The sequence below is a fragment of the Microtus pennsylvanicus genome, chromosome 9, assembly GCF_037038515.1.
Source record: "Microtus pennsylvanicus isolate mMicPen1 chromosome 9, mMicPen1.hap1, whole genome shotgun sequence".
Lineage (NCBI taxonomy): Eukaryota > Metazoa > Chordata > Mammalia > Rodentia > Cricetidae > Microtus > Microtus pennsylvanicus.
Window position 1 is genome coordinate 10,879,758 of NC_134587.1, and position 23,567 is coordinate 10,903,324.

At 45.2% G+C, this 23,567-nt stretch overlaps 1 protein-coding gene across 6 annotated transcripts in view; it reads right to left on the reverse strand.

Annotated features, from left to right (window-relative positions):
- Positions 1 to 23,567, reverse strand: part of Rapgef4 (Rap guanine nucleotide exchange factor 4) — a 257,925-nt gene that overhangs the window by 51,411 nt on the left and 182,947 nt on the right. For all 6 annotated transcript variants that reach the window (XM_075984894.1, XM_075984899.1, XM_075984900.1 and 3 more), the window contains 7 exons: positions 22,225 to 22,346; positions 20,437 to 20,620; positions 7,456 to 7,540; positions 6,926 to 6,986; positions 4,927 to 5,003; positions 4,441 to 4,587; positions 2,510 to 2,625 (listed from right to left, as the gene is read on the reverse strand). In XM_075984894.1, coding sequence (XP_075841009.1) covers positions 2,510 to 2,625; positions 4,441 to 4,587; positions 4,927 to 5,003; positions 6,926 to 6,986; positions 7,456 to 7,540; positions 20,437 to 20,620; positions 22,225 to 22,346 — 792 coding nt within the window. The remainder of the gene's footprint in view (positions 1 to 2,509; positions 2,626 to 4,440; positions 4,588 to 4,926; positions 5,004 to 6,925; positions 6,987 to 7,455; positions 7,541 to 20,436; positions 20,621 to 22,224; positions 22,347 to 23,567) is intronic.

Consider the following 23,567-nt stretch of genomic DNA (forward strand, 5'->3'; position numbering starts at 1 on the left):
TTATTGAAGTCATAAATTTTACTTACAGGGACTGTCCTTTTAGCTTTGGTCGGTCTTGGAACATGACCCCTTGAGAGACTAGCTTTCCATTCTTTGGGGAGCTGACTGTGTGGTGTATTGTTTGGTACTCAGTGAGTGACGTTTCATAAATGGCTTGCTACAAAAATGCAGGGTGCATTATTTTTGAATTATATAAGAAATTTGGACTGGATGACAGGACGCAAATGAAAAATTGATATGATGCTAAAATAAATGTAAGACACATGGTGTCTTCTTTGATATCGCCTTTAGTTCAGCTTTTCATTCCACTGAAATTATAAATTGGAAGGCACCCTCAATAGAAGACTTATAATAAACACAGGCTTTTGATTCCTCCTTTGTACAGGCAAGAGGTAAACAGAGGCCTCAAGGGCACTTTTTGATCAAATGTTTTAAAGTTAAAGAGAATTTTCCAGATAGCACAATTTCCCTGAGACATGAGACAGTATTAAAGAAGTAGTCATCTGCAAATCATCTAGCTGTAAATAAAAATCTTGGAAGTAGCATAAACCCTCACACACACAAAAATTGTTGTTGTCATCTTCCTCAGTAGGCTACAACGATAACTATCAAAAGTGGTTAATAACAGAGATAAAGAAGCTGGGACCATAGCACAGTGGGAGAGTTCTTATCTAGCACTTATGAGACCCTGGGTTCTACACCCGGCACAAAAAGAACAGATAGAAGATAATTAATAAGCAATAGAGAAATCTGGAAGGGATGTTTAGAGATTGGTAAGCGAAAGAACAGATTCTGACGCAGTTCTTTCTAAGGGCACCCCCTTTAAATTTGCAGCATTTACCACAAAGTGCTGAAGATTCACCATTTACCTAGTTACCACTCTCTCTGTTGCAGTTGGTACTGCATGCACACTGATATCAAAACATGCAGCTGTCCCGGTCCCTCGTACGGAAGAGCATGCACGCACCTTCCCACTTACTTTGATTTGCTCTAGGTTGCTGATAGCACCACATATTCACTGAAGAGAAAATGTGATATAAAGAGCTGCCATTCTGGATTGTTTTTAAAGAACAACTGTAGGGGGAAACACGCGGGCATGTTCAGATGAGTATTTGGGGACCCATGGAGCCAAGGACCCTACCACTCTGTTTTGCTACTGTAAGCTAGAAAGTGAGAGGAGCAGAAAGCTGGTCAGGCTGCACTTCCCTTTAAGGCAGCAGTTCTCGGCCTCCTGTGGGTCCCTTTGGGGTCGAACGACCATTTTACAGTGGTCACGTATCAGACGTCCTTACAGCTCAGATACTTACATCTTGATTCATAAAAGTAGCAAAATCACAGTTACGAAATAGCAGTGAAGACAGCTTTATGGCTGGGGGGGGGGGTCACTGCGACATGAGGGCCTGTATTCAAGGGTCGCGGCGTTAGGAAGGCCGAGGACCACTGCTATAAGGAGTCATATGCGTTCTGAGTCCTCGAGCAAACCACTTGCCAACGAGAGCTGAAATGCCTCCGTCCCTTTCAGAGGGGGTTGTTGTGAGGATTCGACAAAATTTGCAAAACATATTGTGCTTATTTAATAATACGTTTCTTCCCGCCTTCTCAAGTGTGTTGACTTATCCAGATGAAAACATCTGAGTCATAGGCTTTTAGTCGAAACAATAGAAACTCATCAGTTTTGGTGAGCGCTCTGATAAAGGGAGCCCCACTTTCCTTGGCAACAAAGGAAAACGCTCTTTCAACATATTATTTGGTGATGTTTCTTGAGCAAATAAACATTCATTTGCTTTTCTTACATACAGATTGAAAATTAATCCCCACTTAAAAACCCAAAAGCCCTGATTTCCTACAGGCACATTTCTAAGTCTCCTGTCTTGGCGCTCCAATGTGGGTACATTTCATGACACAGTCTGAGGTAGGGAGCTACAGCAAGAGCTGACGCTGAATCCAGCTGGTCTGGGAATGACTCGCGCTAAACAAGAAGCCCAAGAAATTGCGAAGTGAAATTCCTACTTGGTGCTGGCGAGAAACGAGGACCCGGGAAGCCCGTGAGATAGCACATGGTTTCTATTCAACCTCAGAGCTTCATCCATGATACTTAGTCGCTCTGATAACCAGGTGAAAACGCTTTCTGAGAAACCTCCCTCGGATATTCAGATAGCACAGATTCTCATCCCTGGGTGGGGCCTGCGCCCTGAGCTTCCTGGCAATGCCTCCTTGCATTGTTCTCGTAGGGTCTTCTTTCTGAAGCTATTATGGCTGAACAGTGTGGAGGGAGAGGCTTTGGGGAAGGACAATATTCTCTCTGGCATTGCTCTACACAGCACCAAGCTCAATGCAGTGCCAGAAATGGATACATTATATGCCACAAGATGTGTGATTAGTCAATAGAGAGAAAAAAAAGCCATACACTGCCATCTTCCACAAAAAGGGAGAGCACGCTATTGTAGACATGATACCATGTGAAAGGTTAATCATAGTCTGGCAATTACAGTGTTGGATGCAAACATACTTTTGCTGAGGCTGTGAGTTTCCTTGATTAGAAGCTCTGCTCCCCGCTGGGACCTTCTCCAGCACCAAGACATCTTGGTCATGTTCTTTAAGTCTGACTGTATTCGCCTCAACGTCCTGCAAACACAAATTATACCACATACAGATGCTGCCGTTCACTCAGACAATGACAGAAATTTCCAAAGCTTCAGAAACTCATTTGGCGCTTGTGATGTTAATTGTCGCGTCTACAAATTAAGCCATTTTCAAAGTCAAGGGCTGGAATGGTCAGAGGGAGGAACAGATGAGGCTTGAAGCATATGGTCTGAAAAACTGCTTTTGTACCCTAGTCTCAGAAAATCTCCGGAGGGGCCTGGTATGGTGGTGGGGAATCTCTGGGGAGGGCACGGAGCAGGCTAACTGAGAACCAGAGGCATTTGTTCTTCCTAGAAATATGTGGCAAACAGCACCGAGCTTCAGCAAAGTCCTTTCCTGTGATCCTTAGGAGTGGCTCGTCTATCTATACAAGCAACTGCTTTGTTTTGATTTTGACACATGTGGGATGTGTGTGCATCCATGTTCCTTTGTGTGCACTCCACCTGTGCAGTTGTACACGCAGAAACCAGAGGTCTAACCTCAGCCGCTCTCCACCTATTCTTTGAGACAGAGTCGCTCACCGAACCTGGAGCTCTCTGACTCAACTAGACTGGCTGGCCAGCGAGCCCCAGGGGTCCGCCTGTCTCTTTCCCAGCTCCAGGGCTACAGATGCACGCTACTGTGGTTGGCTCTCTAGGTGAGTTCTGGGGATCTGAACTCAAGGCCTCTGGCTTGTGCAGCAAGCCCTTTACGGACTGAGCCATCTTCTGAAGCTCAAGCAACAGTTCTTTCAAAATCAAACTGAAATGCGATCCAAGCCCTTTTCAGTTGTTTTGCACGGCTTTATAAATGATGTCAGGGATAAAAACGGTCCAAATATGACTCTCTCAAATAATTTTTTTGGCAGAGTGTAACCTCATGTGTATAAACGCCAGAGTTAGTCAAGTTCACCTAAACATTAATATACTTTAAAATAGTCACTCTGAAAATTTTACTAGTTTTTCTTAATATTTATTTATTAAACTCACAGCCTCATGGAAGAGATTTTGAGGCTAGCCTGTCAATAATAATATTTTGCCTCCATTTTAAATGACACTAGATAAGGACCAGATTCCTATGATTCCTTATATTATCCAAAGGTATAAATTTTATTATTAGTAGTTCATTATTCATTATCATCATCATTATTATCGTTTGTTGTTTTGTTTGTTTTGGTTTTCAAGACAGGGTTTCTCTGTGTCGCACTGACTGTCCTGGAACTTGTTTTGTAGACCAGGCTGACCTCAAACTCACAGAGAGCTGCCTACCTCTACCACCTGAGGGCTGGTAAGATTAAAGGTGTGCGCCACCACCACCGGGCAGATGAATATACTTCATTGGATCACTAGACTAGGCATTAATTTCCATTGACAAGCACTCAGTAAATCAAGATATGAGATATGAGATTAGATATGAGAATGGCTCAGAATTGGACCATAAGAAGACATGGGGCCAAGGGAAGCCGCCACTCTGCTGGACAGTAGGGTAGAAAAGGGCATAAAAAGGATGAAATCAAGACCAGTGAGAAGCTTCTTATTAGACTTTATATTTTGCTAAGGCAACTGCTATTATTGTCCATTCATATGGATCAGTATAGGCACATGTACAAGTATTTGATACAGAAAAATATTGGATGTCTGCTGCTGGTCTCCAGACTGCACACCAGCATACGGAGCAGGCCCGTGTCACAGCTAAGGCCCTTGGTTCAAGCATCCCTTTGCCGCAGTCCTGTGGGGTGAACAATCCACTCAAACCCTTTCTTCTTCAAGAAGGGGGAAAACAGGAGATCTTTCTGCCAAGTGTGGGTTCTCAACTCACCCTCAAAATCCGGTTGAAATCTTCCTTGTCGACTCTTAGGAAGTGACAGTTATCTTCTCGGAGAACAATGGAGGCCGCTCGTGGGGCATCATTCACAAGAGCTAACTTGCCGAAGTCATCTCCCTCATGCAGGGTGCAGACCACACCCTGGGGAGAGCAGGACATTCAGGTAAAACGGGTCAGACACCCTCCTTCCTCACCCCCAATCCCCCCAAACACCATGTATATAAATGGGCTGCCTCTAGTATTATAGAATTCAATTAAAATGGCTCAATTTTTCTTTCACAGAGTAAATACAGTCAATGAATGGCTGAGTGCAATAATTGAGAAAATTTATGATCAAAGATGAAATTATGTCTTTTCTACAGGTAGTAACAATGCCATGGTAAGTTTGATTGCAGCAACGTTTGTTACTACTTAGAGACACACTGGCAAATGGAACACAATTAAGTTTCAAAAAGGAAGACGATATATATAGATATATACCTTGCCATAAATGACTACATTCACCGATCCTTTTAGAATAATGTACCAGGAGGTGCCTTCTTCCCCCTGGTTAAACACTAGACACAAAAAGATAAAGAGACTTATGACAAGAATAGAAGCACATCAATATAAATTACAGCTTATCAAATCATCACTTTTAAGTCCCCAGAATTACGCACACATAAAATACAAAAAAACAATTACCGGCAAATCCTAACTAATTCAGGTGGAATATCATTGTCTTTCTATGGAACATGAAAGGACAAGAGACGGTACGATTTGCTCTGCCCTGAAAGGCAGGTGTTTACTGGGTATCAATTTACCAACCAGCCATTTCTTAATGGAACGCATGTTTCCCCCACAACTCATAAAGCATTGTGCCGTAGAAAATAGGTTTTAAAAGTGACCCGACCAGTAATGCAAAGTTTGAAAACATGCAAATCGGTGCTGTCGCATGTTGATAAATATATACCTCCACATATGCTTTCAATTGGTTAGATGATAACTAAGATATTCAAAGTAGGAACCCCGGGGGGAGGAGAGAGGGCAGACTGAAGGAAGGGGCATGCACACTTCTGTAGAGACAGAGTGTTTGATAAAAAAGGAAATATTTCAAGAGTCTGTGTTTTCATCCAAAACATAAATATTTTATAATACAGTGGAAACAATGAGTGGATCTGAATGAAAGAATTAAATGACAAGCAAAAATTGAATTAGATGAAAAAGAATTAAGAGACAAAAATTAAAAAAAAATAGGAACGTGATTCTGAAAAGGCAAAGAAATCAGTCTCTTGCTGATGGAGGTGACAGAGTTAGAAACAAGACTCCTAATGACCAAAAATAACATATTTTAAGATACGATTTTTCAAAACGCATTTTGCGTCTATAATTCACATTTCCTGTTTAATTTTAACGATTGTGATGTAGTTACCAAAGAGCAACACTTTCCTGGAAGTTTGTCTCATTGATGTCGACTAGCAAAGTGTTCTGTGTCACCGGGTTTAGGAAGTGTCCGTTTATACCCAACTGTCATTTTCTCTTTGGCACAGAACCCCTGAGAACCTTCGCCTGCTGATTCACCTCCTGATTCTGCCACCGATTAGACAAGGGGGCATTTCCTGGCCTTAACCCCAGCTGTGGGAGGATTTTGTAGGACTAGCTGAAAGACCAGCTTGGGGAACACCGCTTGTCTCTATTGGTACCAGAGTTTCTTGCCTCCAGGAATGAACACAGGGCTGGATGAGAGCTTAGATCTTAGAGGGATGCCCCATGTGATTGACACGGTGGAAGTATCTGAGGCCAAGAAATTCTCCTGGGCTTGGAGCCCATGGTGCAAAGTGAAAAAGCCCATGAAACACAAGACTTTAACTGTAACAGGAAATTTCATAAGCCAAGCTAGTTCTTTAAAAAGTTAATTTAAAGTCTTTGTGACTGGCTTTTATGTAGCCCAGGCTGGTTTCAAACTTGCTCTATAGCCAGGGATAACTGTGAACTTCAAACCCTCCTACATCCATCTTCCAAGTGCTGGGATTATAGGCATGAGCCACCCTTCCAATTCCATCCCCTGATCCCCTGGGGTTTATACAGGGCTGGGGATAGGAACCAAGGGACTGTTTCACATGTGCTAGGTTCTGCTAACTGAATTATCCCCCAGTCTCAAATTAGTTCTTCCAAATCCACAGCTTGAAATGAAGTCACCAAGGAAGCTACCACCCACAGCCCTGTGAGAAGAGCAGAGACTTCATGCCACCCATTTTGGACACTGTTGAACCAGTGGGTAGACAGCCAGGAGGACCAGACAGGCAAGTGGTACACAGATGGTGCTGGGAAACCACCAAACTTCAGATTAATGGATGCAGCTGGAATAGCCACAGGTCCAGAGAAGGGCGAGTGCCCCGTGCCATCCTTCCAGGATGGGACCAATAGGGAGAGTACGGCATTGACCTGGAATAGCACACGGCGTGGCCAGGCACAGCACTTCATTAGGGCTCACACTTACGCACAGTTCCTCCTTTGGCGTGAGACTCGAAGATGAGAACCCCTGCTAACTCCCGCTTCACCTAGAAGGGAAAGAAGGGCTGTGGGAAGGGGAGGTAAAGGAGAGGGCTTTTGTGTTTTGTGTGGGTGCCTGTCAGCTGTTGTCTCTCTCACCTCGGTTATACAAACTCCTGTCATCCAGAACTACTTTCACTAGACTGGGATCTTTGCTGCTGGGATCTCAAGGTCTGTACTAAAACAATAGAAACTCTTATAACAAATTCCCCTGGGTGGCATTTATTGATCTTGTGGGGTGCCAGCAGGCCACAGTGAACATGCGTGGGAGTTTGCTCTCTCCTTCCACCATGAGGATTACTGGAATGGAGTTCGAACCTCAGATCTGTACCTACACCCATGCTGGGTCATTTCTTAGGCTCAGATACTGTGTTTTGTTGTTGGTCTGTGATTTTTTAAATTTATTTATTTATTTTTGTGTGTGTACAGTGTTTGAATGTATGCCCATGTGTCACAGCTTGACTAAGAGAGACTTACTGTGGTAGAAAGATGGGATAAGGCTTTGATATGAAGGAGCTCATCATAGATAATCTCTAGGTCATCCACAGTCCTCTGGCCAGGTCTACAAAGAAAGACAATGATGAAACATGTTGTTATACAAGATTCAAATAAGGAAACGGATCCCGTGGTCAGCAACATGTCCAGGGGTTTGTTCTACATGGGAAGATGCTGACTGAGGGAGACATTGTGCCATAACAACCCCCAAGGTACCAGAAGTGAATGTACTCACCAGTGGGAAGGATATGGGAGGAGCTCTGTGTACCCAGGCTCCTCTCCCTTCCAATCTCAGTGGGACAATCACCCTACATGGCCATTGGTTAACTTGCCTGACACTTCATACATAATTATAAAACTTTATTTCTTATTACATCCTTCATCAACAATGATAACACTTGCCTCTAACAAGGGGACACTTGGTTGATGAACTTGACAATGGATTGACATTCCCTGAACTCTGGTGTAGGATCTTAGCCTAACGAAAGGGTAACGTTGCTGCTCTTATTGTTCCAGGTTACGCTCAATATTCCTCCCAGAGGACTCCAATACGGAATGATTTCTTACCCAACCCTAAGGAGCCATGGGCATCCGGTGAGAACAAGGCAAATCACAGCGCCTGGGATTTCAAAGAGAGGGAAAGGGAAGTACGCCCATATATCCGAAACTCTGTGGGACTACCACGGCCCACAAAGGGCTAATGATTTGTGTTACTGATTTTTTTTTTAATGCCAAAACTTAGTACTATATAAAGTTAGAAATATACTTCTGATGTGTGGAGTAAGGGGTTATTTTTAGCATAAGAAGTTTGAATAAATTCCTAACTACTTTTTGTGTCTAAAATTATTTTGGAGCCACTAAGGGCATTTGATAATATTAATGATAAGAGATAAGATTAGTCAGTAATTTGGGTTTTTTTTATGTTCCTTGCAATATAAGGAAGTCTGACTAACATGTTCTTGAAAGTTGTAGCTAGGTTATTAATCCTGAGAAGGCTGGGAAGTTAGAGAAAAGGTTTATGCAGTGACACTCATCATCTGTGGGGCTGAATGAGGGTGGCACCCACAGGCTCCTGTATTTGAACTCCTGGTCTCCAGTGGGTAGAACAAGAAGTGTGACTTTGTTGAAAGAGGTGTGTCACTGGGGGTGGGTTGAGGTTTTAAAAGTCCATGCCGTGCCTGCCTGCCTGCTGCCATGCTCCCCACCATGACGGTCCCGGACTCTAACCCTCGGGAACTGTGAGCTCCAACAGACCTTTCCTTCCATTAATTGTGTTGGTATGGTGTTTTATTGTAGCAATAGAAAAGTAACTGCTACACCATCCCTTTAACCTTCCATGGGAAAACCAGAGATGGTTCCTTCTTGAGAGAGACGTGAGATTTACGCAGAGCCGTGAGTGTTAACGAACCTCCATAGCTATTCGTGTGCGTGGAAAACAAAACCCAGCAACATGCTACCCAGACCTCAAACCAAAGTGAAACAAACTTAAGGGAGAGTATGGCGTTTAGTCCAGTAATTTATATCTGGGACTTAAGTCAATTGTGGAGTGTTCCGAACTGCGCTGTAAATATGCTGGAATGGGTAGCTGGATTAACCAAGTTTGCAAACACATAATCGCACAAGGTAAGTGTCAGGCTTACTTGGAGACAGCTGGGGAAGAAAACATTAGGACTCACACATGACCTTCATAAGGGCAGCTTTGTCATGAACAAAAGAATTCTACATCCTTGTTACCCAGACTCAAAGGAAGATGACCTGTTTATTAATCCTAACTGCACAAACACGAAATCCAGGACTTGGGAGATGCCGACCACATTCATTTCCTGCCAAGGATCATCACTGAAAAACACAATGGCACGCTGGTCTAGCGCTTAGCTGTGTCACCTGGGAAGTGCAGACCCTCAAAAGACACCGAGGAGAAGCTGGGGCCCCAGGGGTGCCAAAGAGCCAAGCCCTCTTAGCAAGTGCCCAATCTAGCACTTGACTTACTCATGGGGATTTTGTAAGGAGTACCCTTGGGGATTTAAAAGTCAATTAAGTCAGCCCCATACATCTGCGGCCATAGAGGCAGCCATGGGGGAAAGCCCAGGTAGGTATAATAGGATTACAGCTTTTCAGCTGGAGGAGCAGCGGAGAGGCCCCACTGTTTGGGCTTCTTGACTTCAGCTGCGACAGCACAGTTGTTCCTAGATGTTTGTCTAAAACAGAGGGAAAGACTGGACAGCCTCAGGCTGGAGAAATACTCTTTATCTTAGCAGTAAATGGGAAGTAGAGGCATGACCTCTTTGACCCCACACATCTCTCGTGAAGCAGAGCCTGCTGGGAAGAAACCTAGTAGAGAGGTCCACCTTACTGCTTTCAGGAAAGGCTCTCGTGGGGTACCACTAGAATACAGACACCCAAGTGGTAGCCTGCCCCAGCCCTGGCCATCTATCTTCAGTAACCAACCCATGGGGATAATACCTTCTGCAGGGACTGACCAAGTGCTGTGCTGAAATACGTGGGGGGGCCCTTTGAAACCAAATTAAACAATGTCTAAACACGGGCTAGCTTTCAAATGAATGGAAAAAGAAAAGGAAAACATTGCAGCAACAACAACAACAACCAAACATTTCCGTGGCCTGAAGTGTTCAATGAGAAGACCAGGCTGACTGCTGCCATTTGGCAAAAGACGGAGGTTGCCAGGAGTTCTTTGGTCCTGTTTACAGCAAGTGCTGTAATGAGGTAAGAGAAGTCAGGGTTGCAAGACAGGAAGAGACTTACTTCTTAAAAACGAGTCTATTCACAATTCACAAGTGATTTAAAAAAAAAAAATTCGTAAGAGATTTGCCCAGAGCTAGGACCCTGTCCCTCTGGGGCCTCAACATGTCATTAGGATTGACAGTTGAGGTTAATGCGAGGGAGAAAGCCAGACGGAGCTAAAATCAGTCTAGTCAACCTGCACCCACCTAAGCAAATCAAAACGTGAATCCCTCTCCTAGCCTGAGTGAATCTCAATGTCGGCCAGCCGTAGGAGTAGCCACAACGTATCTGGCTGCTCCCAAGGGCACCAGCTCAAGGCTGTTGTGCCATCTAGTGTCTTTGGGAAGGTTCGTCTCCCCTCTCTTGCTCTCAGATGGAGGCACTCCCATTGATCTGCCCCAAGCCCTCAAAGAGCACCTGAGAACATCTAACACTGAACCTTCCCCACCACAACCTCTGAACAAAGTCATAGTTTTAAAAGCGGGTCTCTCATAGCGAATAGTGGCATTAGGCACCTTTCGTGCTTTGGTCTTTATGGGGGTGACAGGAGGAAATGGAGAAGCGATCCTACAAATTAGTCCCCAGCCTGTTCAAACGGCCATGAAAGGGTCCCAAGGGCTGAAGGCAATTTGGCTTTTAAGAGGAAAAGGAAACGGGATGCGCTGGGGGCGGGGGGGGGGAGGAGGTGATAACTCCCATGGACCTTCAGAAGGGGTACCTACAAGGCCAGGGAAGTGAATTGACTCTCTGGATATTCTGAGTGGCAGCTGGTGAATGTCCCTGGTCTTTACTTGTCCTTCTCTGGATGTCACAGGGAGAGATGTCAGGCATTCCTGCTTCTTTACAAACCTGCATGGTGCCAGACTGATGTGGATTTGCTGCATCCCGCTGGGGAAAGGCCTAGTTTCTGCAAGGGCTGCATTCTGGCAGTGATGTCTAGTTACAGACAAGATAATAAACAGGGATGGAGGGAGAAGCAGTTTGTACATTAAAGGATGGGCGGGCTCAGGTGATATTGGACGCTGCTGGTAAATACCGCATTATCAAGGAATTTATCAAGGTCAGAGGCAGTTCCTCAGCTGTCGGGATGTGGGTAAAATGAGGGATTCACCCATTTACCCAGAAGCATATAGGCATGGCTGGGGGTTGGGGGGACAGGACAATATGCAGCTGAGAAAGCAAATAAACTGGTTCCAGTAGACCTGCTATCTGGTAGACCCAGATTGGTGTGGACAGCACTCAAGAAAGTCAACAATAGAAATACAAGCACAAGTCATGTTTAAGCTTCTCGTTTTCAACAAGTGCTTTGTTTACCTCTGGAGGGACGTTTGTTTCTGACGGAGGATTTTACCACCATCCACTCGACGCTCTTGTACACGTCATGTTTTAGCCTCCCATCACTTTCAGGTGCTCTTGAGACTGTGTATAAATCTTACTTCTTCCAAGTGTGGTAGGGGTCTGTGCTCTTGTCTAGAGAAACAGGTTGCTGTTGTTTGTTTGCTTGCTTGCTTTTTCCACCTCCCAGTATCCTTCTTCATGCATGTCAGGGGCATTACCTGTGACTAACAGGGAAGTGCCCTGCCCAGCTGCCACCCTCTCAAATTAACCAACCAAGAAGTTTGCTAGATGCAAGTAGCTATTTTTCGTTCTAACTGGCAAGCCTATGTAGTCGGGCTTTACATGTCTCTATGAGATTAGAAACCTATATAAACTCTCAGCAAACAGCAAAAACTTTCTGCTTGTAAAAAAGAGTGCCATCCCATAAGACATGGGGTCCCAGTTCCATAGGTCAGAGACTCTACACCCTAAATGCTTTTAGGACAAGGTGTTTGGTTGAGCTCAGGAATAGAATATGCCTAATAGTCTTCCAGAAAATGTCTTACAAGAACACTCTACTATTTAAAAAATGAAAGATTTGTTTGTTTTTATCTTCTATGTATGGGTGAATTCTTACATGTGTATATGAGCACCATGTTCCTACCTGGTACCCAGAGCCCAAGAAACCCAGAAGAGGTTGTCAGAACCTCTGGAACTGGGATTACAGGCAGTTGTGAGTCACCATGAAGGAATAAGAACTAAACTACAGTCCTCTACAAGAGCACTTAAGTTCCCGTAGCCACTGAGTCATCTCTAAAGCCTCTAACATTAAACTTTGTAATAAGTACAACTACTGGTATTTTCCTTTGAAATACCCAAGTATTAAGTGAAGGAGGACACACCAAAACTAGGAAGGATTCAGATGGAAAGCTCACACTTTGCCTTTGGGTACAATAGAAAATGTAAACTTTCAGAGGTGCTATAAGGACATATTGTTAGCTTTACTTTTTTTCTCAGTAAACTGTCAGTTCTTATCTGGGATAGTTGAATTATCCCATTTCCTCTTATCCTCATCCTCTCCTTCCTTCCTTCCTTCCTTCCTTCCTTCCTTCCTTCCTTCCTTCCTTCCTTCCTTCCTTTTTTCCTTTTCCTCCTCCTTCTTCTGTAATTCTATCCTAATTTATTAACTCTACTAGAAAGGAGAAACCCAAAGCAACATTGTAAGAAGGAAAGAATCAAACAAGAGAAGCCCTTGACATCCATTAAGCACAACTTCTTCTGAACACAGAAAGTTATAATTAGCCATGTAGAGTTTGTAGAATTATTTAATGCTTCAAAGGGATGAAGGATGTGAGGTCACCATGTAAAATACCCAGTGTTATTCAAATGTGAGTCACTACATCTTGTGTGTGGTGCTGAGGGAGTAAGGTGGCTCCTCCCAGTTGTGGTTTGTCTTCTTACTGAAGTTTTCCAGTACCTCTCCTAGACATCTGTAAAGACAAGCCTATTAATAATTCCAAGTCAGGGACCAGTTTTAGCAATATGCATGAGAGCCAGGCATGGTTGTGGACCCTGTTAGTCCCAGCACTCCAGAGACAGAGGCCAGCAGGCATCTGTAAGTCTGAAGCCATCCTGCTTTACAAAGTAAAACTCTGCCTCAAAAAATAAATGCATGAAGCATATATAATTTTAAGAAAGCATTGTTTATCTGAAATCTAAATTTAGTTGGGCATCCTATATTTAATCTGGAAATATGAATCATAAGTCCCTTCATTTCTGTGGCATCAAGTTTTGACAATGTCACACCCACACAACCATGTGAACTCTGCCACTGACAACTCAGTGCACCAGACACACATAAGAGGCTCCTGAAGCCTATGAGGAAAGAATAATATCCATTATTATAATAACCCTTTATGGACAGAAGAATCATCAGGACCTCTCTCAAAGCAGAACACTCTCTCTACAGCAGACGGTACACTTACATTCTATTCTACAGGGTAATAATTTATTGAATGCGTTATGCTCGTATTTCAGATTTATAGAGGAATGATTTAATGAGATGAGGTAATCTTGTAATAACTACTTTAAAATCCAATTTCCATGATGTCGTTCTTCACCAATGCCCAAGACATAACCTACAAAGCCATTCTGAGACCCTTTAGGACCATGGCAGCACCAGAGTTAGACATCTGGATCAAATTCGTAGTCTACCATGGTCTGGATAACCACAGGCAACAGCGTTTGCCTAAGCTTCTGGCTCCTAATCTATAAGGTGGGAAGTACGTGCATTAACTACCCCTCTGTTGGTTGAGAGAACGGAATTAAAGAAGTATTTAGCCCAGTGCCTAGCACACAGGCAATACGTGCTGCCTATCACTAAGTGCAATTGCATTTGTATTTCCATTTTCAAGCCCTTGGAAAGGAGGGAGAGGGTTAGCAGGCATTATTAAATCTTTGAGATTTGCACCCAAGAGATGTTGGATGCGTGGTGGCAGATTGTGAGAATAGAATCCTGGCTCTCATGCTCCATATTACTGACAAGTTATTTAGCAGGCTCTTGGATTGCATGCATGTATTTCAAATGGTATCATTAAGTTCTCCAAAAACCATTAATTTTAATCTCAGACAAACATCTAACTGCTCTCAGTCTTGGCCCGTCTAGTCCATTCTCTACAGTCACTATAATTGTCAACTTCAGAGAAGTCAATACAGTGCATAGATGACCATTCACATTGTCCGTTTATGCTCTTCCACGGTTCTCTAAAAGGACTGCAAATTCCTTCTAATGTCCAATGATGGCATAACTGGCCTTCCTTCATCTGACTACCTTAACTCTGCACCTGGTCCGGGAACTCCTTAAACATCGGCAGCTCTTTATTTTCCGAGCAGGTTTCTGGCCCACTCCTATGCTTGTGCCCTTACCTGGCTGGAAGCTCCTTCTCTGTTCTGAGAGGAAGAGCACCAAGGCAATAATAGCCTTTACTGCTCCTAAGAAGCAGAGAATCAACCCACACAGGTACCCACCACAAAATGAATGCTCGCAGGGACATTCAGAGGTCAGATAGTACATTTCATACCATAAAACCCCAGTCCTAAAGACCCTCATATCATTAACTGTAGAAGAAGAAAGAGGAGGAGGAGGAGGACAAAAGGAAGAAGAAGGAGGAGGAGGAGAAGAAGAAAGGCTTGGAAATCACCAGATAGCTAGCTCCCAAAATACTAATCACAATTTTATATCTGGGAGATAGGACTACAGGTTCTATGGATTCTTTTGAAACTCCTGGTAGTTTCCAGATTTTCTACAATGAAGAGATCAGCTTGAACAATAGGAAGTGATTAAAAACTTGAGCTAATCTTAACAGGAACCCAAATGTATAAGTGTTTAGCTATAGCACTGCTGCCCTAGACCAATTCCAGTTCAGTTTCCAGTACCACATCAGGCAACCCACAGAGAATCCAATATTTTCTCTGGCCTCTGCAGGTACCTGAACACACACACACACACACACACACACACACACACACACACACACACACACATACACACACTTCAGTGCACTTTCTTGGGTATGCAGGCATGAACAGAACATAGCACACTGCTGTTCTACAGAGATGTAATTCTAAACTCCAGAAATGACCCACTTAGTGGAATCACTTACGCAGGTCCACTCTCTAAGCTTTCAATAAGGTCACAGCGACCTTTGCAATGAGAAGAGAGGCTGTACGCTGTACACCGAAGGGTTCAATGTGGGAAGGGCCCACAGTGCATCCTGTTTCACAGCTTCGGCTCGAGGGCTCAGGCTTCCTCTCTCCTCTGAGCACCGTGTGGAGATGAATGGCTCGATGGTGAACATTCTCCCAGAGAGTACATCCTCCCCAGAAGTGAAAACCACCAATGACTTTTAGCTGGAGAATCTGAGATCTACAGAAATATCCTCATATCCTCAGAAACAGTCTGGACAAAGAAAGATCCAGTTAAGACAAGTGGGGATAGAGAGATGGCTCGGTGGTTAAGAGGGCTTCCTACTGTTCAAGAAGACCTCAGTTCGGTTCCCAGTGCTCACAACAGGCAACCCACTGGGAATCCAATACCCTCTTCTGGCCTTTGTAGACACCTGACACACACACACACCACCACCACCACCACCAATAATATAATAATAATAATAAATATTTTAAAAGACAAGTTTTGCTAATTAAGAAAAAGCACACAGCCCCCCGATGTCCCCCTAACAACTGTATAGAGCATCCCGTCGGCAGGGCTGTTGGGCATTAGAGCCACCAATTGGCACGGGTGGACAGCCTTTGCCTCTTCCCAATGCTCATTTGCTTTCCAGACTCAGATGCCTAAAACCTTTCACTGATCACATAAAATAAGCGAATTGCAGTTTATGAGTTTCAGGCCCATTTGGAAGACAGCAGAACATGCTAACAACTTTCGATATGGCGATCTAATTTTCCTGTGCTGTCCTCCCCACCCCCGCTCTTTCCAGGCTCAGTGGATTTCTTTTTTTAGGAAGTTTCAGAAGGGCATAACTCGAATGAGATTTGAGAAATACAATCTTCATTTCTCTCCCATGGCAGGCCTCCGAGAGAGCCCTGTAAAGAGTAGGACACAGTGTCTCTCTCTTCATGGAGGGAGCAGGAAGGCTTGACGGCAGGAGAATCCTGCATCCGTGAAGCCTCTTTGTTTCCAGGTGGCTCCACCTTTTACAGTATGGTATCCACCTGGCCATCTCTGTATCTTTTGGCCCATGGCTTCCTATCCAAAGTGCCCGCTTCAGTTGTACCCAAATGCCCACATCCGCGAGGAAGCACTCTGCTGTATCTGTGTGCGCAGAGTAACCTCTTGCATTCAGGCTTATAAACAAAGCGAAGTCAAAACAATAAGCTCCGAGAGTTCATTTGTGTTTGATGGCCCTGTCTCAACGCTACAACAACAGCACTGTCAGCTTGTCACCGTTCTGCAGCATTTGCCCCCAAATGCCACGCAGGTCCACACCTGCGCAACCACGATGGGCATTGTGAGCCACTCTTTCTGCCACCACATAAAAAGCTAATTTCACATTCAGAATGTATGTTTTTTTTCCTTTCAATACCAATAGCAACAAGAGTGTGCCAAAAAAAAAAAAATTCCCCCTGAAGCTCTATTCTGTTTTTTAAACTGCGGAACATTCTTTCATAGTTTGACAGTTGAAATGCTGCAGTTAATGTAATAAACAGAGAATTTTTCTAAGTAGCCTGTCAAAACAAGTGACACTTTTTTTTTAAGCTAGCGAGTCTCAGCCTCAGAACAATGGGAAGTACCTTTCAAAGCAACATCTTCATTATACAATCAAATTCTCAAAGTAATCTTCTCATCAAAGAATATTGTGTTATTTCTTTCCCAGTAATTATCAGAGTTCTGCAACCTCTCTGGCAGTGGTGACTATCACAAGTGCAGCTGTGCTGAGTTCAAAAACTGGGGGTCTTGGCCCCGCTGACATACAGCCAACACATGCCGTGGCTCCGCGTTTCTCAGTTACTTGGCGGTGTGTACCATAAGGAGCCAACTGCCCCAGGACCCACAGAGGTGGCCTCAGTCTCCAGGAGCAAAGTGCTTCGTCGGTCCCTTCAAGAACAGACCGGGTGTGGGTGATTCTTGATCAAACTGGCTTCTTTTCTTTCCTCTTAAATAGAATCAAGTGAGATTACCAATGATTACTAGAAAATTGAAAAATAACTAACCAACAAACAGAGGGGGGAGTGTGTGTATGTGTGTGGTTAGAACTTGAGTGTCTATCTCTCTCAGAATTAGATTCCTTATTTGTCACTTTCCCATCCTTAAGAGCTGTCATTCAAATAGGAAGAAAGTACATAAGCCTAAAGAAGCATCGCCGGTCCAATCCCAATGATTGTCAAATTAAGAAAAAAAAATGCTGGGAAGATGCGAAGAAAATCCCAAGTCATACGTCTTGGACTATCAGTGATTGCTTTTTTTTTTTTGAGACAGAATCCCCGTATGTAATCCAAACTGGTCTGAAATTTGCTACATTGCCCAAGATAGCCTCCAGCTCCAAATCTTCCTACCTAAGCCTCTCGAGTGCTCAGACCCAAGGCCTGTGCTATAACACCAAGTGCAAACCTGCTGTTCAATAGCCAGAGTTTGGGGAAACAATGTTTCTTGAAGACTTGAGTATCTGGGGTTCATGCAATTCACTGGATTGTGGACGAAAATGGGAACAGCACCATTTCTCCTTGGGGGCGCTGGGAAGTGAACTCATAGCTTCACTTACACGTGCTAGACCAGTGGACCCTATTTCTAGGGATGACTCATGAAGCCTAGGCCAGAAGTCTCGAGCATACAGCACGTACTCAATAAATGTCTGTCCCATTTGACTCTGACTTGGGACTGCTTCTCTCATTGGCTTACAGACTCCTCAAAGGAGCAGTTACTCTTTCTACATTTTAATCCACTTGGTAAGCGTTGAAAAGAAGTCTTAGTGAATTCCACGGCAAGAAAGAGCTGAGAGGGAGGCTTGGCAGGGGCTCTGAACTCACTCAGTCATTCAAAAATGTTTATTGATGGCTTCCTTGTTGGGGACTGTGGTGGTTTGAAAGAAAATGGCCCTGACAGGGAGTGGCACCATTAGGAGGTATGGCTTTGTTGGAGTCAGCATGGCCTTGTTAGAGGGAGTGTCTAATTGTGGGGGCAGGCTTTGAGGTCTCCTATGTTCAAGCTACACCCGGTGACACCATTCGTTTCCTGCTGCCTGTGGATCAAGATGTAGAAGGATCTCAGTTCCCTCTCCAGAACCATGTCTACCTGTATGCTGCCACATCCCACCATGATGATAATGGACTAAACCTCTGAACTCTAAGACACCCCAATTAAATGTTTTCCTTTATAAGAGTTGTTGTGATCATTGTATCTCTTCACAGCAATAGAAACCTCATCTAAGACAGGTACATAGCCTGACTATTTCACACTAGGGAAACCCTCCCCCACAGTATAGAATGCTAACACACACTCCCTTGTCCATTATAGGATGTCGTACAGCCCTGATTGCATCCTTGCTCATGGGTCTCGAGCTATCTTCTGCTCACACAGAGCTCCAGAAAGAAGGCACACCCTCATGTTCCTGCGTAACTCAACTCCAGAGCATTCAGAACAAGTTAGGTGGTCAAGAAGTGCTGGCGAACAAGGGGTTAATGGAGAAAACTGGCACTGTGTGATTGCCTTTCACAGACTCCCAGTGTCTGGCTGCTTCTCGGTGGGCATGGGCGAGAAAGCAAATGTGCAGGGCAAATGCGGCAGGGATCCTTGACATCGGATGCCTTTAGTATCCCTAGAGTTTTCACCACCGTCCAACGGATGCCCACAGCCTGTGTGTCCACTCGTGTTCTGACAACCCAAACATCCCCACGCATTTAGGGGATGCCTCAGCCGGACTCAGAACCTCAGAATGATGGCGGCTTGAATGAACGTGACAGCAAGGAAAACAGAAAAAAAAAAGAGAGAGAGATGAAGCCAGGAGAGATGAAGGACAGATGGTGAGTGAACTGGTCAGGAGGAAGGGAAACAGTCTGCCTGGAAAGAAAATGTGGTTTCTGAGGCCGTTATTTATTTGATTTCCACAGCCCGGGGAAATTCTGGTGCCCTCAGCCACCCTCCCCATGATCCCGCAGGGCAGACAGAGCACAGATTGGCTGGGCAGCTTCCTTGGACCCCACTCCTGCTTAGGTCGGTGCAGCTTTGGCTTTTCTATTTGATATTTTGGATCCTTCTATTCAATTTCTGTTTGAAAGAAGGGGATTGAGGCTGAAAGAGCTGAAAACCATGGTTCTAGAGTTAAGGATGATAGTACCAGCTGGGATGAGGGGAAAGGCCTTTGAAATGCTCTGTGTAGAAGATTAAGCCCCAAGAGAGAGTTTGGACAAAGGGGACACGGTGTGACAAAAATGACATGTGTTGAAAAGCCCATTCGGCCTGGAGTATGGGCCAGTGAAAGTGAAAGTGTCCTGGGGAAAGGACATAAAGCTGCCCTCAGAGGCCATTGTGAACTGGTCCAAGGGGCAGTTGCTGGGGAAGTCCGTCTGAGGGGCAGCTCTCGCTTGGAAAGTGCCCAGTGGACATAGCAGATGTAAAATCGAATGTTCTTGCAGAGACCCGGGCATAAAGGAAGGTCGGCAGAGCTAGTGGTTCAGGGTTGGCATCCATAGCCGCCTGGCACTGGCTGTACGGTGGAGGGGGCTTCGTTTCCAGCATGAAGCAGCAGCCTGTGTGTGGGGTTTCCCAATCTAGTGCCAAGCCACCTTGACTGCAAAGGTTTCCCTGAGAAAGACTGGGAGCAGCCATGTGCTTTGCAGGCCATGGAGCAATAACAGAATGCCTGGGGTCAAACAGGAGCTTCACACTTTTCTTCTTTGACCTAATTAAATACCTCAAGGTTGTCAGCTTGTGGCCAGCTGTGGCCAGCTGTGGCAGACAAGGGGGCTTCCAGCTGCCTCACTGACTGAATGGCGGCCATGAAGGAGTTTTACCAAAAGAAGGAATGAACGGTTTAATGAATGAAAGAACGTAACACGGGCATGGGAGCTTTGCTTCTGGGGTACTTGCCCTCTAGAACTATGAAGAATGGGGCTGCCTCATTCTGGCATAGAAGCAGAACAGTTTCTGCTTGCCATTGGCAAAGGCCATTAGTATGGGCGCTCTGGTTTGATATCCTGAGTCACCTGCTAAACTCACATGAGTGGACGGTGGAGTTTGGGGAGGGGATCGAAGTTTAATAAAACAGTGACAAATGCCACTGTGGTATCACCCCCTTAGTCATCCCTCCTCTGATGTGAGGGATGGCCAGGACTTCTGCCACCAGCCCGCACCCCTCCCTGGAACCAGGCGAGCCGCGAGCTCCCACTTACGGTTTGCGCAGGATCATCCTCATGTGGGCATCGGGGCCCATCTGAGACAGCAGCAGCATGGTGTCCTGGAGCTCCTCATCACACTCCTTCTTCTCCTCCTCAGTAGGCAAAGGGGCATCCTCGTGCTCGTCATCCAGAAATCGATAAAATAAATATTTGTCTTGGAAATGGCGCTCCTGGTCCACTGTGGGAAACATAGAGGCTAGGGTCAGCTGAGGCTTGAAGCTATGACCCACGGCTCGCTGGCAGGAGTACAGGGCCGGAGTCCTGCAGGACAGCCATGCAGCGGCTCAGTTGGGAGCCTGAGTCCTTCGAACTCCACCTCACTCAGGCGGGGCAGCTAGAAGACCAGCCGTCCGTCTACAGTCATCTGAGCCACAGCCTCCTGGACCCGCCCGATTCTGCCTCCCTGAGCCTCCTGTGGGCACCCGCCAGCTTTTTTAGAATGAGCGTGCAATGCCTTGGTGGCATTTTCTACAGTGTGGGGCGTGTGTCCCAAACTGGTAAACTCACTGTCAGAGCTTGCTTGCGGACTGGCTTTGGGAGTGCGGTCTTACAAGAGGCATTCCTTTGGGAGGTCAGAACTTAGGCTTTTATGGCTCTATGTACCCGTTAAGGCACAGTTTTCTCCCCACTTGGAGGGGAAAAAAACGGTTTACAAGAACACAAAGATCTGAACAAAGCCAAGCAGATCAAGCTTCCAGGCCACAGATTCCTCGAAGGAATTGGTGGTCATTTTTTTTTCTGGTTTCGGTTTCCAGAAAGCCATTCCCTCACTTTCTTTTGGCAAAGCTGGGGAACTCAGACCCAAGAACTCACACATCCTAACTAAGTGATCAATAAGATTTAGGTCTCTGTTAGAAAAGAAGGTGGGCTGGGCTAGAACCCCTCATCTAAATGTCTAGAAATCACTTAGTCCGTCTATAGCACGGACCGTCAAGATAAAAGACAAAGAACAGTGGTAGACCCTGGCGGATCCCTGAAATAGGGATGGCAGCAACACATGGGCATTATTGCAGCACAAGGTGCTTAGAACCCATCCCAGACCTGCACAGTTGGAATCTGCTTTGAGCAAGAGCCCCAGGTGATTGGTACGCACATGCGCAATGGAAACTCGAACAAAATTCTTTCTCCCACATTCCCAGATGCTGGTGGATGAAACGGCTGATTTGAATATTTTCATGTTTAGAAAAGTGGGCTTAAGCAAGTGGTGTGAGCAGTTCAGCAGCGGTCACACCCCGGCCCTGAAGAGCTCTTCTGTTCAGCGAGAGCTGCGGCAGTTACTAGAGACCGCAATTGCAGCGCACAGCTCTGATTTTAAACATGGCCATCGGGCGGGGATACAAATCGGCTCTCCCAGACAGCGGCTCAGTGAAAAGGCAGCTTCTGAATTCATTACTGACTCTTGTGTCATCAGCCCGGCCACACATTCCACTGCTCTTTCATCCTGCGCCTGCCTCGGGACCGCGGTGCAATGCTTGGAGTCTAATCACACCATCAATGAACCATGAATGCAAACTAATAAACATAATTGGAGCTGATGCACTCTGGTTGCAATTTCATTTTCCTTTCCTTCGGTCTCGGAAGTTAGGAAGGTACAGTGGTGGAACGTGGCAATCAATAGCATCCGCTCGCTGCATTTGTATCGCTAAATGAAGATGCTAGCGTGGTGGTTCCTTAAGGAGATCATCATTCTCTCTTGGCCCTCTGAGAATGCAGCGGTAGCTTACCTAGGGCAATACACTTCACATGACTTGAGAGTTTTGCAGAGCCTGGGGCCCATCTTACCGTGGTTGAGGACACCGTCTTCCAGCAAGACCTGCCACATGCCAACAGCTTGAGTCCGGGAGTGAACACAGGATGTTTGCTGTATCATCCAGTCTACCAGTTCAGTCCCGACACAGCATTGTCTAAAGGGGATGGATGAGACAGAGGATGGAAAAGTCACACCCCTTTGCGGAGAGAGTGGAGATAGCCTTCAAGAGGAGAACCTTCCGAAAAGCGTGGTACCATAAGCGGTATCAAGGAAAAGAAAGTGGGGTTTTTTTTGTTTTTGTTTTTTTTTTAGGGATATAGCCTTAGGCTCTTGCACCAGCCATCTAAGCAGGGTCGTGTAAATAAAAGAACACTAGAAGACAGAGCACCAAGCTACTCAAAGGGCTGCTAGAGGGAAAATATTACCCTCCCTTCTAAGTCTAACACTGTGAGCTGGCCCTGGGACAGCTCAGGGTAAGGGCTGCTGGGAGAAAGAAGCAATTAGCAATGCAAATCTTTCCGAAAAGGTTCTGTGTCATGAGCATTACCATGTCCACAGAATCTGCCACCTAACAACACCAGATGCTCCCTGTACAGCCATGTGTTAGTCCCAAAGCTGTCCCCTGGTGTGAGTAGACAGGCTATGTGTGTTAGTTAGGAGATACACAGTTATACACTTATGTATTAGGGAACTCTGAGGGAGGTGAAAACAGGGCAGGTGTCACTCATGTGTACAGGAGGAAAGTGCAGTGCTGAAATCCTAGGGACAGATCTCAAGGGACAGTGGAATAGGGCAGGGAGGCCCAGAGCAGAGGGCGGCCTGCAGCTGGGCCTGACTCATTGGTGGCCTCGCTTGGCAGGCCAAGAATGGGACCGCCTCTGGGGATGAGCAGAGGCAGGGCCAAACCTGAAGAACTCTAGCATAAACTGAAGCAGATTCCTTGTCCCGGGGCCACTGGGAAAAATCCTGAAGTGGTGGAGTTATCGAGTTTTCTACTCATTAACTATGTGACTTTGGCCATCTCTCTGGTTCTGTTTCCTTCTCTGTACGGTAAGGGAAGAACAAGCGATGGCCTTGCAGGCCTTCTCCAGTTCCAATATTCTAGAATCTCAGAAATCTATCAGTTCTTGGGATGCAGTGACCCTGACCCAGGGAGGACGGTTGGGAAGGCCAGCTCTACTCATCCGTCACAACTTCAAAGGGTGAAGAAACACCTACACCTTCACTCTGAAGTAACCAAATACTTCTGAGCTAAACATACAAAACAAACATTTCTCTTATAATTTGGTAGATTATTAGTGGAAAAGTTCTTATAAAAGTATAGAAATAAATTTTATTTGGCTTTTAATTCAATGATTGCTCTTTTTAAAAAAAA